This window comes from Drosophila hydei, unplaced genomic scaffold (assembly GCF_003285905.1).
Source record: "Drosophila hydei strain 15085-1641.00,03,60 unplaced genomic scaffold, DhydRS2 tig00000063-arrow-pilon, whole genome shotgun sequence".
NCBI lineage: Eukaryota > Metazoa > Arthropoda > Insecta > Diptera > Drosophilidae > Drosophila > Drosophila hydei.
The window spans coordinates 5,594,949-5,607,938 of record NW_022045657.1 but is presented as its reverse complement, the minus strand read 5'-3'; the positions used below and the strand labels follow the sequence as shown (position 1 = coordinate 5,607,938).

At 35.3% G+C, this 12,990-nt stretch overlaps 1 protein-coding gene across 1 annotated transcript; it reads right to left on the bottom strand.

Annotated features, from left to right (window-relative positions):
- Positions 1-3,053: 3,053 nt before the first annotated feature.
- Positions 3,054-8,716, bottom strand: LOC111601449 (myophilin). The gene is made up of 3 exons (XM_023318026.2): positions 8,626-8,716; positions 3,382-3,702; positions 3,054-3,316 (listed from the first exon to the last, which is right to left on the bottom strand). Exons 1-3 carry the CDS (start codon positions 8,629-8,631, stop codon positions 3,134-3,136), a joined length of 510 nt encoding a protein of 169 aa, XP_023173794.1. The 5' UTR covers positions 8,632-8,716; the 3' UTR covers positions 3,054-3,133.
- Between the last annotated feature and the right edge of the window lie 4,274 nt (positions 8,717-12,990).

Here is a 12,990-nt window from a genome sequence, read left to right as displayed (position 1 = left end):
TATTTTGTGCAAGCTCTGAGCTCTGAGCTCTGAGCTCTGAGCTCTGAGCTCTGTGCTCCTCTGTTAACCGCATTACCGAAAACAACTGCAATGTGGCTAGCACAAAATAAATGCCCTTGCATGTTTAAGCCAAATAATAATAAGGAAAACAGCTGTATTTGCCGTTGTATTTGTTGCTGCCATTAGCTTTGGCCTGATTGCCAGCTGCTCTTCGCCTGGTCCGCCTCCGTCAGCTTGAGCTGAGGTTGCTCGGTTTTCCTGTGTTTCTTTTGGGAATTTGTTAGAACTTATGGCCAACATGGCTATGGCTATGGCTTATGGCTACAACCAACGGACTGGGCAGTCAAAATGCTAAAAACGCACTCCAATAGGAAGTGAAATTAGCCAAACTACAAAGATAAACCGAAATAGAAATTAAACAGATCATAAACAGCGAAAGCTGGTAAAAGCTTTCTATTTATACCAAGCCAAGTTGTAGCCAACGTAAATACCACAAATCTTAAGCTATGCCACACCGCCGAAGCCCCACACAACTGTGAATGGTAGTTAAGTTTAGGCTATGACAATTGATTTGAGTTGACTTATTTTTTCACATATTTTTTTTATATATTTCAAGTGTCCATGATTCAATTTTAATTTAAAATGTCAAGAATTTTGAAAGTAATTAATTTATTCAAGTACTGAATAAGCACTGAATCGTATATATAGTTTAAATCTTGTTTATGACCTGTAAATATTTGTACAATGATGACAATTAAATTGCGAAATAAATCTGGTCGGCATAAAGAGTCAATAAGCAAACATAAAATCCTTGAACAATAAATTTCTAAACAAACAAAATATAAATTCATAGGATTTATGACATTTTTTATCAAATAATTACTTAAACAATAAATCAATTTAATGAAATGATATAAATAAATAAAAGGGAAATACATTAATAGTGTGTTAACGAGCCAAAATATAAAAAAAACTAAGATGACTCTGCTGAGACTAAAGCTACCCTGTAATTGCCAAAGCAGAAAATGCTCTAATTGAGAGCAAAATACGTTACTTTCTGTAATAGTCTAGATTGAAGAGGCAATTGATTGTATATGGAAATAGCTCTCTTTATTCATCGCTATGTATAATATGTATAAAAATGAATCCCTGCTTTCTTTATAGGGTTAAAGGGTATATAATTCGAAAACAAAGAACTCGCACGCATTGTCATTGCTATTAATAAAGGAAAATAATAAATTATCATTGAGATCGCAAAAAAAAAATATTATAATATAAATAAGATAAATGCAGCAAATTGAACAATCGCTAGAAGAGCCGTTCGCTCATGCCACGACCATAGATGCTAAGCACACATAGACTATAGATACAGTCAGCAAATATAAAAAGTCTACAATTCTCATTGTCAACTCCGGCTTTGACCAATAAATTTTGCTATCAGAGCAGCCCATTGGGAGATGAGGCGAAAAGAGAACTATTTGTAATATAATGGGTATTTGTGTGGCTGTGTGTTTCTCTTTGTAAGTGTGTGCGTGTGTGTGTGCATTCGGTATGTCTTTGTATTGCGTGCCTATTGGTTGCAACAATTGTCAACATAAATAAAATTAAATGTATATCTCTGGCGTATATAGGAGACAGGCGCCCAACTGACAGCCAGTACGGACAGGCACACACACATACACAAGCAGACAGACAGACACACACACCTGTCGGTGGCTGTCAAAGTGACCGTTTCATTTAATACAAACGCATCGTTTGCTTGTTTTGCCCTCGACGAGTGGAAATTAAATACAATCTTCGCACGCACACACAATTGACTGGGTCACGGTCTATCCCTCTTATTCTCACTCGCTCTCTCTCTCTCCCTTTTTTTCTCAGGGCATATAGAAATTGCTCCAAATTGCCATAAGGCGGCATTACCTTTTATCTACCTGGCAGAATTTCCATTTGCTTAGCTTAGAATATTTGTTTAGTCACCTTTATGTAGCTCGCAGTTGCTGGCTTTGCCCTTTAATGCAGAATTAAAGAACGGCAAGTACACTGTTAAAAAAAAGTGCAACTAATACAATAAAACAGCAGACTTCAATGAATGAAATAATACGTGATATGATATTGGTATACTCTTAAGCAGCTATGGTTATTGGCAATTCATTTCGTTATTTAATTTACTTGGTAATTACTTAAAATTGACAAATTATTTACTTATTATAAATATATATTTCAAGTGATCAAATAGAAATTTGCAACACTTACTCCTCTCTCAACCGAAAGCCTTTAGTTCACTCTCACTGTGTCACTGCTTACCAATTTATTATATTTCAATTAGAGATAAATTTGTTGACATTAATTAACAATTTATTAAATAAATAAATAACATCCAATTCTCGTATACCTAAATTAACTTGGCTTTAATAATCATTCGTACCAAATCTTATAAATCAAGATTATTACCTTTGTTACTCCTTCCAATATAGTTTCTCTGGTTTTTAGCAGTGCATTCAATCAGTTTGTCTGGCAAAGTATTCTGTGGGCATCTGACAGAGAGAGAGAGAGAGAGGGAGAGATAAAGTGTGAGAGAGAGAAAAATGTCCTTGACATTTCTTACGCTTATCGTTGTCAGGGCAGGCGTTGAAATTGTAATTTGTTTAATCTCAGGTGGGCAACGAACAGGCGCAGCGAAGACAAAGAAATAATGCCCTGCCATGTGTGTGTGGGTGGAGATGTTGGCGACCAACTCCATCTGGATGGAGAGTTTAGAGGTGCGATTGGGTGTGTGAAAACCACTTAATCCGCGTGACAGCTGTGTCTGCGGTTGTAGCATGTTTTTCCTAATTAACAGCAAAATAATGCTAATCCAATGAGAATGGGAAGAAATGTACATGGCGTGGAAGGAAACAACTTGATGTTTATATTAAAATTAATTAATTTATTTATTTCATAATATATAAATTACATTACAGAAGTGGCCCGCGCTGCGTCGCCAAGAAAATATAAATATACAAATCAACTTTCTTTCACATTTAACTAATTTGTTTTTGGTGTAGCTGCGTGGGTGTGTGTGTGTGTTGATATTTGCATTGGTGTGTATGCGTGTGGGTGTGCGTGTGCGTGTGCGTGGGTGTTAATTGGCGTTTTACATGTGGCGCGTGTTGCTAAAGCCGCCATGACCCGCCTGGGAGGCGCCCTTATTGAAGCCCATCTGCAAGTTCAGCTCACCCTCATGAGCACGCAGCTGCTCTTCGGTGAAGGTGCGCTCGTTCTTTTCGGACATCTTGGGACCCAGAGTCGGGCCAGTGAATTCGGGATGTTTTTGTGTCTATCGAATCAAAGTTTTTGTTATGAAACTCAATATCGTCTGGAATGTGCCAGTCAGGTACTTACAATACGACCCAGGGCGTACAGCGAAAGGGTCACTTGTGGAATATTGCGACGCTCGAACAGATCGGCAGTTTGGAATATCTCTTCCTCGGGCACGCCGTACTTCTTCACCGCCGCCTGGAAGCGCTGAATGTTCTCCATCAGCTGGAAGTTGGTGCCGCGCTCCTGAATCTTCTTAACGGAGCCAGGGGCCAGCTTATTGGCCAGCTTGCACAGCCAGATGCCGTCCTTCAGAATATCCTCATACTGGCCGCTGGGCACTTTTTCGCCGAGCACTGCGAAGATCCAGTTGAGCACCTCCTGTTCCTGTTCCTTGTTGCGTGGCTGCAATAGAGTAAAACGAGACCATCAAATATGTGCCGAACAAATCAATCTGTTGTAATTGGAGACCATTCAGTAAACACTTCGATTGCCCAGCCCTCCATGAAAACATTCCTTCCTTTGTCTAAAAATAAACAGACAAATCTCGTAGATTGCCCGCACTCAGCCGAAAGTCAACAGAATGGAGGCTTAATTTTGTTTTTTTTTTTTTTTTTCATTTAGCAAATGTGCGCAAATAGCGACGAGGCAGCTTCGTCCCACGCTTTGGGCCACGAGTGAATTGCCTTTAAGCCCGACGCCTACTTCGAATAGCATGCCGCTGCCCTTTGCCCTCAGGAAAGTGAGGCACGAGAATGAAAATGGAAATGAAAATGAAAACGAATAAGTGTACATTCATTTTCCAATTAATTAATTTCGATTTTAATGGCGCGGCACGTGAAAAGCTCAACCGAAACCGCGGTCATCGCACAGGCGTCGCAGTTTATGTGACACTTTTCGCTGACAGCCAAAGCCACTAACTGCTTAATTGAAATTTACTTTGAGCCGCCGACGCCTTACTTTGGGCCAATTTGAGATTGGCAAAGTCCGGCCGTCTTTTCCATTTGCGACCTGTAAGCCTAATTAGTGTAGGACTATAAGTAGACGATGTTAAAAAAGATGCTTCTGGCTCTTCGACCTTAGGCAAACGCAAAACATTTTATCTTAAATTCAATTTGATTAAAATTGAGTGCTCCAAAATCATACTTTACACAAGATAATGTGCATGTAGAGCTTATAAAGGTAAGCAATACCCTTGATTATACGCACTTAAAGCAAATGTACTCTTATAAAGATTTATACATTTTCAGTTAGATTTTATGGATATTTTAAAGGACCTTAGGCTACCTGTGTATATTTTAAGTAAACAATGATTGCTTAATTGCGCAACAACTTACAGAAGGGACAATCTAATTACCTTGACTATTATTACTAATTGCGCCCCGCCTCCTGCTCTATTTTCATTTCAGAGTTCGGCACAACATGGCGTAGGCGCAACAATGAGATGCTGAAATAATGGGCAAATATTTTAATTGAAATGCCATGGTCGCATGATTTGTTAATATTTTTACTAAAAATATTGTGATTTACAGTTGTTGATGTGGCTTTGTTCATACATACATTGAAAGTTGTAATTTGATTTGCGGGCAGGCGTGCAAATAAAATAAATTTGTCAAAATCCAAACTGTCCGCGAAATGTCAAATATATTGTTGTACTAACAAATGGAAGAGTTTGTATGTGGTTCCATGTTTTTCATATGAAATATAACATATTTAATGTATGTGCATAAATACGCAAAATAAGAAATTAAAATTTAATTGAATATTTTATACTGAAGTAGGTTGTTTTACGTTGTTGTTTTATGTTGGTTCAGGCGGCACTGATGCATTACCATATTTTGCGAATATTAATGCTGCATTTCAATACTTCTTTATTGTTATGATGTGTACTTGCATATGTATATATATATATATATTATTTATTTATGGGCTTGTTTGGTCGATATTTCAGTGGGAACAGAGCCACGCTTAAATAGCCGTCAATGAAGCGAGGGCATTTTAATGAATTGCATATCAATTTGCATTCGCAAGGGCTTCGATTTTAATTTCTGTTGTACGGGTGGGTGTGGCTTGCCTTTATATGTTAATTGAATGTACAAACAGAAAACTAACGAGAGCTGTTGCAGTCGCTGCTCTGAAATTATTAATTGATTGTCGGATATTCAATTTTACATTGTTCACACTTTTAATATTATTCACAACTTCACAGACGGCTTTTCACAGAGATATTGACCCCGCAAGTGCACTTGTATATACTGAGTCGTCGAAGTACTAACAATTAAGCTATAATTTATCAGTTGCTTATTCAAGAGAGGCAGCTATAGGTCTTCAAGAGCTTCAAGAGAAAATGTCCCTGGTTAATTTAAATCTCAATAAACTACTTTATAAAGCTCCAACAGATATTGGCTCAATTTTTTTGCAAGTTAAAGAAACCAAAGTCAAGATCTTGAAAACCAAATTTAAGCTAAGATTCTGATTTAAGTACAAACTATCAAGCCTGTTATAAACTTCCTGCTATAGAAGTAATGTTTCTTAAATATATATCAACTAATCGTCTACATTCTTATATAATTTTGTAACTTTTCAAAAGTCACATGTAAATATATCATTTTAATATTTACTTTATAAATATATTTTATCAAAAATATTTAGAAATTAATTTTTCTTTCATTTCCTTTCGACAGCTCTATAATTGAAATAGTTTCTCTAGATTTTAACATTTTATGAAATTTGAATTCAGCAAAATATGTTATGCACTTGACACGCCTTGAGTCGGGGACAGCCTGCCATTGCCCCAATGCTGGCTACATGGACAGCCCTGACCTTCAAATAACCCCCAATTTGTGCTGGCTGGCGACCCGTTTTCACTTTACACTTTTCAGTTTTCAGCTCTCAGTTTTTTCAGCTGTTTGCCTTTTTTCTGCCGCGGGCATAAATAAAAATTTTCATTTGAACATAAAGATAAACGTTCACTTTTGCGTTTTTCTTTTCTCTTTAGTTTTTTTTGTGGACGCCAAAAAGTGTTGATGTTGTTTTGCTGCTGCTGTTGCTGACTTTGCTATTGTTGTTGCTATTATTTCAATTTGTCATTTGGACCAGTGCCAATTGGCGACCGCCACCCAGCATTAACCAGCAAATGAAATAAAAATGTGCATTCGGCGCTCACACGACTAAGCAGACCATTCAGCCCACATAACACTGGCCCGTTCTGAAAGAGACAACACACGGTCGTCCTTAATGGGCCAGTGAAGATTTTTATTTGAGCCTTTCATGCTCATTTTTGGGTTACTTTTTGCTTGGCAACATTGTGTGAATGTGCACACAGAGCAGGCTTCCTGTATACATATTAAGCAGTTCATATGTTTACAGCCGCCATTACATTTTATGTTTGTATTATAACTTTTGCTAATTGGATTGTTGCCAATGAAATCGACAGATGCCGGTCAATAATTTGCCTGATTCGTCCTCGCCGAGCAACAGTTCGTTTGTAAACTATAAACAAAATTTGCAAAGCAACAAATTTTGTACTATAAGCAAATCTAAAATTCTGACGCCATCATTCGTATACAAAAATAAATCTATAAGAAATTGTCAATTTAAGTCATCCAAAGATTTAATAAAATAATAAATGACAACAATTGTGTTTTAGCAATTGTGTGAATTTAGACTTCAGTTTTTTACAGTTGTTAATTATTAAATTTTTTTTATCAATTTTAAGTCAACAACTTGAGCTATAACTTATTTAAAGATATTTAACAATTTAAAAAAACGTAAAAAAATTATTTTTTTTAATTTTAAATAAATTAAAAAAATTTAAATAAAAACTTCATTTTTGTACATTTATAAATACCCGTTTTTTGTAGATGTACAGAAAAAACATTCAAAATCCTTATTAAATGTAATTTATAAAAATTTTACAAAATAGACATCTTATCAGATTCATGACAGAACCACTGAGGCGTGATATCTTAGACTGTAAAATCATTCGCAGCCACTCAACAGCTGAGAGCTAAAAATGTATCTCTTGCGACTGTTAGGTGTAATAAGCCTTGGTCGAGTTTGACGGCCTCAGACCAGGGCCCCAAATTGTCAACAAAGGGATTCTTTATTCTCATAAATAAAAATACAAAGTGGAGAGGCGCAAATATGATATATGAGTGTGAATTACGAGCCGCAGCAGCTCTCCTGTGCGTATGGGTGTGGAAAGTGCCTGAATATAGCGGATATACTTTGTATGCATAAAAATAATAGTGTCAGCCACACAAATCGAGAGTCGCTGCTGTATTTATTGCTAATTGACTATTTAAATATTAAATCAGTAAAGAATATTTAATTGAATCCCAAACATTACACATTGCACACTTAAATGTTGTCGTCTATAATTGCTTACTTAATTAAACAAAAAACCAATTGAAATACATGCGCTTACAGTAATAAAAGTTATCGCTGTATTGCTGTACTCACTGCTTATTCAAATGAGGCCATGTCTAAAATTAAAAACTTCTCTTTATGCTTCTCAGTCTAAACTAGAAACATATTTGAATTAAGGGAAATTTTTAAAATTCTGCTGTTTATGTGTTATACACAAATATTATACTAGTATAAAGAATATCGAAGTTATTATAGATCAACAAAAGTAAACACTATTCATATGACATAGCATCTATAGTGTATATAGTGTATCGCTTCAACGGCTGGTTGTAACTTAAAATTGATTATTGTTTTCATCAGTACGTGACTTTATTGAAATTTAAACAATAAAATTTGTATTATAATGCACATAATTGTGCTTATATGTAACTGTTTTATAGTAAATAAACAAAGGGCAGATTTACAGAGGCAATGGCGTAATGCTTAAATTGTAAAATGATCCCTCTTGAAATGTACATATCAGATTTTATGGGGAAAATCATTTATTAAATCAAATGTAAAATATATATTATTCGAATATTATATATATATTAATATGTTTCATGATTTCCTACTATATTCAGCACTTTTGTTTACATTTCATAGCTCATTAAGCCACTCTGTCTAGTAGAGTCTAGTCTCAAAAGGTATAAGCAAATTTACTGGAAAGATTTTTATCAACTTATAGCTTGATGTTCATTGACACTCACTAAGGCGATTTGCCAAACTTAAGAGAAAACTCAATGTTTATTATTTATCCACTCATATTTATTAATTACCAATCACAAAGAGATGAAATCACATTTATATGAAAAATTTCAATAAATTTGCATTTTCTTTAATTATTATAAACTTTTTTATTCCTGAAGCTTCTATAGCTTTGTCCATGATTAATAATTATTTTCTTGCAACACTTACAGCCATTGTATGTTTAGTTTCAAAAATGCTGAGCTGTGCGCGACTTTTGCGAACAAAATTGAATTTTCGACTGACGCAAGTTGTTGAAACAGTTTTCCATTTATCCTAAGAGGCCAGAGATAATTTACGAAAATGTTTTTTTTTTAGGTTAGACTAATGCCTCTGCCAGCAGCGATGCTGATAGCCACGCCAGCAGCGACGCCAACGCAGTGTTCGGCATTAGACGCCGATTCGCCTGTTTTTCGAGTGCCAAAATCACCCGAAATAAAGCCAATGTAGGAGGCAGACAAGGCGGGCGAACAAATATAGAAATGAGCAGCGGAAGCGCTATATGACGTCACGATACCAACAGCAACAACAACAGCAATAAACTATTACAGAAATATGAAATTAAATATAAACTTTTAGCAGAAGTGTGGCAACTTCTAGTGCCAGACCAGAAAACGAAAACTATTTTCCTTTCGCTTTTCTACCCCACACATATCGAAAGCAATTTGCCAAGAACATTGCTACGTACTGACTGCTCATTTGTATCTGATAGATACTGAGATCCATGTGTGTGTGCGTGGGCGCTGCTGTCAGATGTCAAGTTCAGGTATATCATATACTTATCTACATATACAGATATATATATATATATATATATATATATATATATATATATCTTATATATATATTGCAACTTATTGCACATTTTTGATTAATTAGCGCACTTTTCTTACACTTGCAGCTAATTTCAGAAATGATGTTGGCGCTGACATTGACTTTGTATATTTTTATAGAATTTTTTCTCGAATGTCACTTAGCGAAAAAATGCGTCAATTTGTTTTTGGCTTATGGCACATTTGTGCCTGTTCACGCTTCATTTCAGCCAAATAGACGCGCCACATGAAGGTCGCACAAATAAAATTGTAATTTCAATTAAAAGTTTTCTCCGACACTCCGGAATGCCAACAATTTCGCTAAAAGGTAAACATGTTTCTGGGGTGCCTGCCGGCAGGCACGCCAACGAGGTGCTGGAACTTTGTCATTCCATTTGTTTATTTGAAAGCAATTAAATTATCTAGCACCACATTTTGATCAAGTTCAAGTTGAAGAGTGCTGCCATAGAGCATATTTTGAGATACTTTCGCAAACAAACATAAACAAAGCATCTGGAGGCACACTCTTTTCATCTACCACCTGAAGCACATAAATTTTCGCACCTCTGACGTTTATTTTCTATGCCACGTATAAATATATCTATTTGCTTGCTGTTATTGCTGGGCGCCACTTGTATGGGTTGGCGGGCCGCAGCAATTATTGGAATTCAATGAAATATCAAAGAGAATCGAGAGAAAATATTTTTAATATACTTGTGTGTGGTGAGTGTTAGTAATACGGCTTGATTCATGAACATCATTTTATTTTGTATTTATTTTTCAATAGATTGAAGCCTTTCATTTTATCTCACTACAAAATAACAAGCATCCGATTTCAATGAATTTTAAATAGAAAAGGTATGTTACAGAAATTTGATTTACAATTCCAATATATTTAAATACTTATCGTATTCATACATATATTTACATTTAGCTCTAACGATGTATATTTTTTATCAATCTCCACCTTACGTCAGAGGATGCCACACATATAAATTTTTAAATTCTGCTTTAATAGAGTCCAGTTTCTTACATAAGAGCTTAAGACTCACGTCAAAGGATTACTTACATACATACAGGTATATACGCTTATGAGCTTAACTGAGGTCCACTTTAAAAGCTTTTGCCAGTATGTTTAACTTAGTGTCTCACGGCATTTTGAAACATCAGGGAAATATAGAAATGTTCATAAAATATTTATTTTTCCTCATAATTGAACTTTTACGCTGAACGGCAATAAATTACCCGTAATTCTCAAAATTTAACCTAAATAATTTTAATGAAATGTAAAAGGGAGTGAAATACAAATATTCAAGCAACACCTACGTAACGGAATTTTCATAAAAATATTGTGGCCAACAGCTGCCAAGGCTGCAATCAAAATTAATTGAGCGACTCAGCGTTCAGTGCCAGCTGAATATATATATGTGAATAAGAGTGTGTATATATGTGTGCACTGGTGTGCGTGTGTGTCTGCGCCAATCTGAAGGCGTTCGCGTGGGCGACCTACACTTGTATATGTATGTCTGCTGCTCTGACAAGTGGGTAGTTTTTCTAGTTGTTTGGAACGGCCCAAGAAAGCCAGCAAAAACATTTTTGTAAAAGCATTTGATTTATAAAAACATAAAAAAACGATAAATATATGTATATATGTTTTTTTTAATCATAGCTAAGACTAAACATACTTCATACGCAGATACTCTATGCTGCTGCATTCTTGGCCATACATATATAGGAGATCTAAATAGCATAGCATGTTAAATTTGTAAACATTATTGAAAGTCCTCTCTAATACAAGTATTTAAAAAGTTTATAAATATTAAATATTAGCTAAGAGAGCCATACAATGTATAATTCCCTCTTCCGGCAGAGTATTTAAGTCGGTTAGCAGCTGCTCAATACAAACAACTGTTGCTCATAAATAAGAACAAAAATTGGCTACACAAACAAGAGACGGAAACAGAAAACAAAGCCATTCGCATCTTTTATCCCTCCAGTCCGCGCAACAATATTTGTTGATGATTACGTTCAAGGAAAACCGCACTTGTATCGAGGTCAATTGTACAAGGCCCCAAGCTATAGAAACATTTTCGCCAGCCTCTGCAGAGATTAAACTGCAAAAATCTATATTTGTCACCAATTCAAGACTTGTTTGACCTAAATATGACAAATATTCTACTAAAGGCGCTCTCTAAAGTTAGATTTATTTCGCTTATTCTGTTTAGTATAGATGAACATAATTTTGTATAAGCCGAGATTTCGAGTTTCTAGACTTATAAAATTCTGCGAAACTGTCGCTATTTAGAGAACAAGGTATTGTGCAGTTGTTTGTTTTCAACAGTTTTCATAACCTTATTGTAACTTTAAGCAGAATCTAACATTTTAGCTTCTTAGCCCTGAAATGTTTTCAATATGTATTAGGTTCAAGGGAATTAAAACAAAATTGGCAATGGATCAATTGAGTAAATAGCAAACCGTTTTTTAATGCCCCATCAAATGTCGGAATTTTCTTTTTTATTTATGCGAAAAACTATTACATTATACAAACAGTGGCGCTGCAAGAGCGAGATAGAGCGAAGAACAATTTGGTCCCGTCCAATATTTAGCATCAAGATGCGAATTTAAATTCGAGCAAGCCCCATAGCATTCGCTGCTGGCACTATCTGCTGACTTATGCAGTGTGGTCTTTTCTTTCGAGCTGCGACTAAATATTTCCCCCCATTGCCGGGGTGCGAATGTTTATCTCTGGTCGGCGCCAACAACTGCAAGACGTAAAATTTTCAATTTGAATAATTTCGCGGGCATATCTTGTGCGGTATTTTTATGCTCATTGAATGTGGCTCAGAAGAGGTTGTATTATCACACAGTTGTAAAAAACAGCTTGGAGCAAAGAAAAATTTGACAGATTTTGAAGAATCTTAGAGATGAGAAATATAATTAAAACTTATTTAAAAAATATATTTTAAATTAAAATAATAAAGTATTACCTAATAATATATAAAATATAAATAAATAATAATATTTAAACACTATTCATTAAAGCTTCTTTTTTCTTAATTTATTTAGCAACAATATATTATTCGTTATTAAAACTGAAGTTTATATTTTTAGAGCTATTTATATTTGCTGTTACAGTCTTAGTTTGTTGGCCATATATGTGTAGATTATTAACACAAGCAAAGGGTATCATCTGCCGGGCCACTCTCAACTTAGTCATTTTTACTTGTTATATTTCAGTTGGCGCTGTTCTGTCGCTGTGTTCTCATAGCTACAAGTCCAGTAAAATAGTTGAATAAATATTAAAAAATATAAAAGATAGCTGCAAAATATGCACGCTGCAGGCAACAGGCAAACAATTTACGATCTAAACTCATATAAATACATAAATATATATGTATATATATACATGGCACATACGTACACACAGATATTTGTGTTTGCATAAATTAGAGTTTGTTCTACTGCTTGAGGCAACATTTTCTGCATCTGTATCTGTATCTGTAGCTGCTGTGGTGCTAGGCCATTATATTAAAGTTTACCCGAGGCTGTTTACCAATAAGTCGCACCATTTGCATTGCAGATTCGGGCCGCACTTTTGTTTTCTCATTCCATAAAACTGCAGCGTGTAAACAATTTATTGTATCATGTTTTGGCTATTAGTAAACATTTTCTTGTGTTCGCCACCCATTTCCGTCGCAGGCCCACGCAGAGCTCTCCACTGTTA

Coding starts and splice junctions, on each gene's coding strand:
- LOC111601449 (XM_023318026.2), bottom strand. Junction 3,317..3,381: donor TGTACGCCCTGGGTCGTATT/GTAAGTACCTGA, acceptor TTGATTCGATAG/ACACAAAAACATCCCGAATT.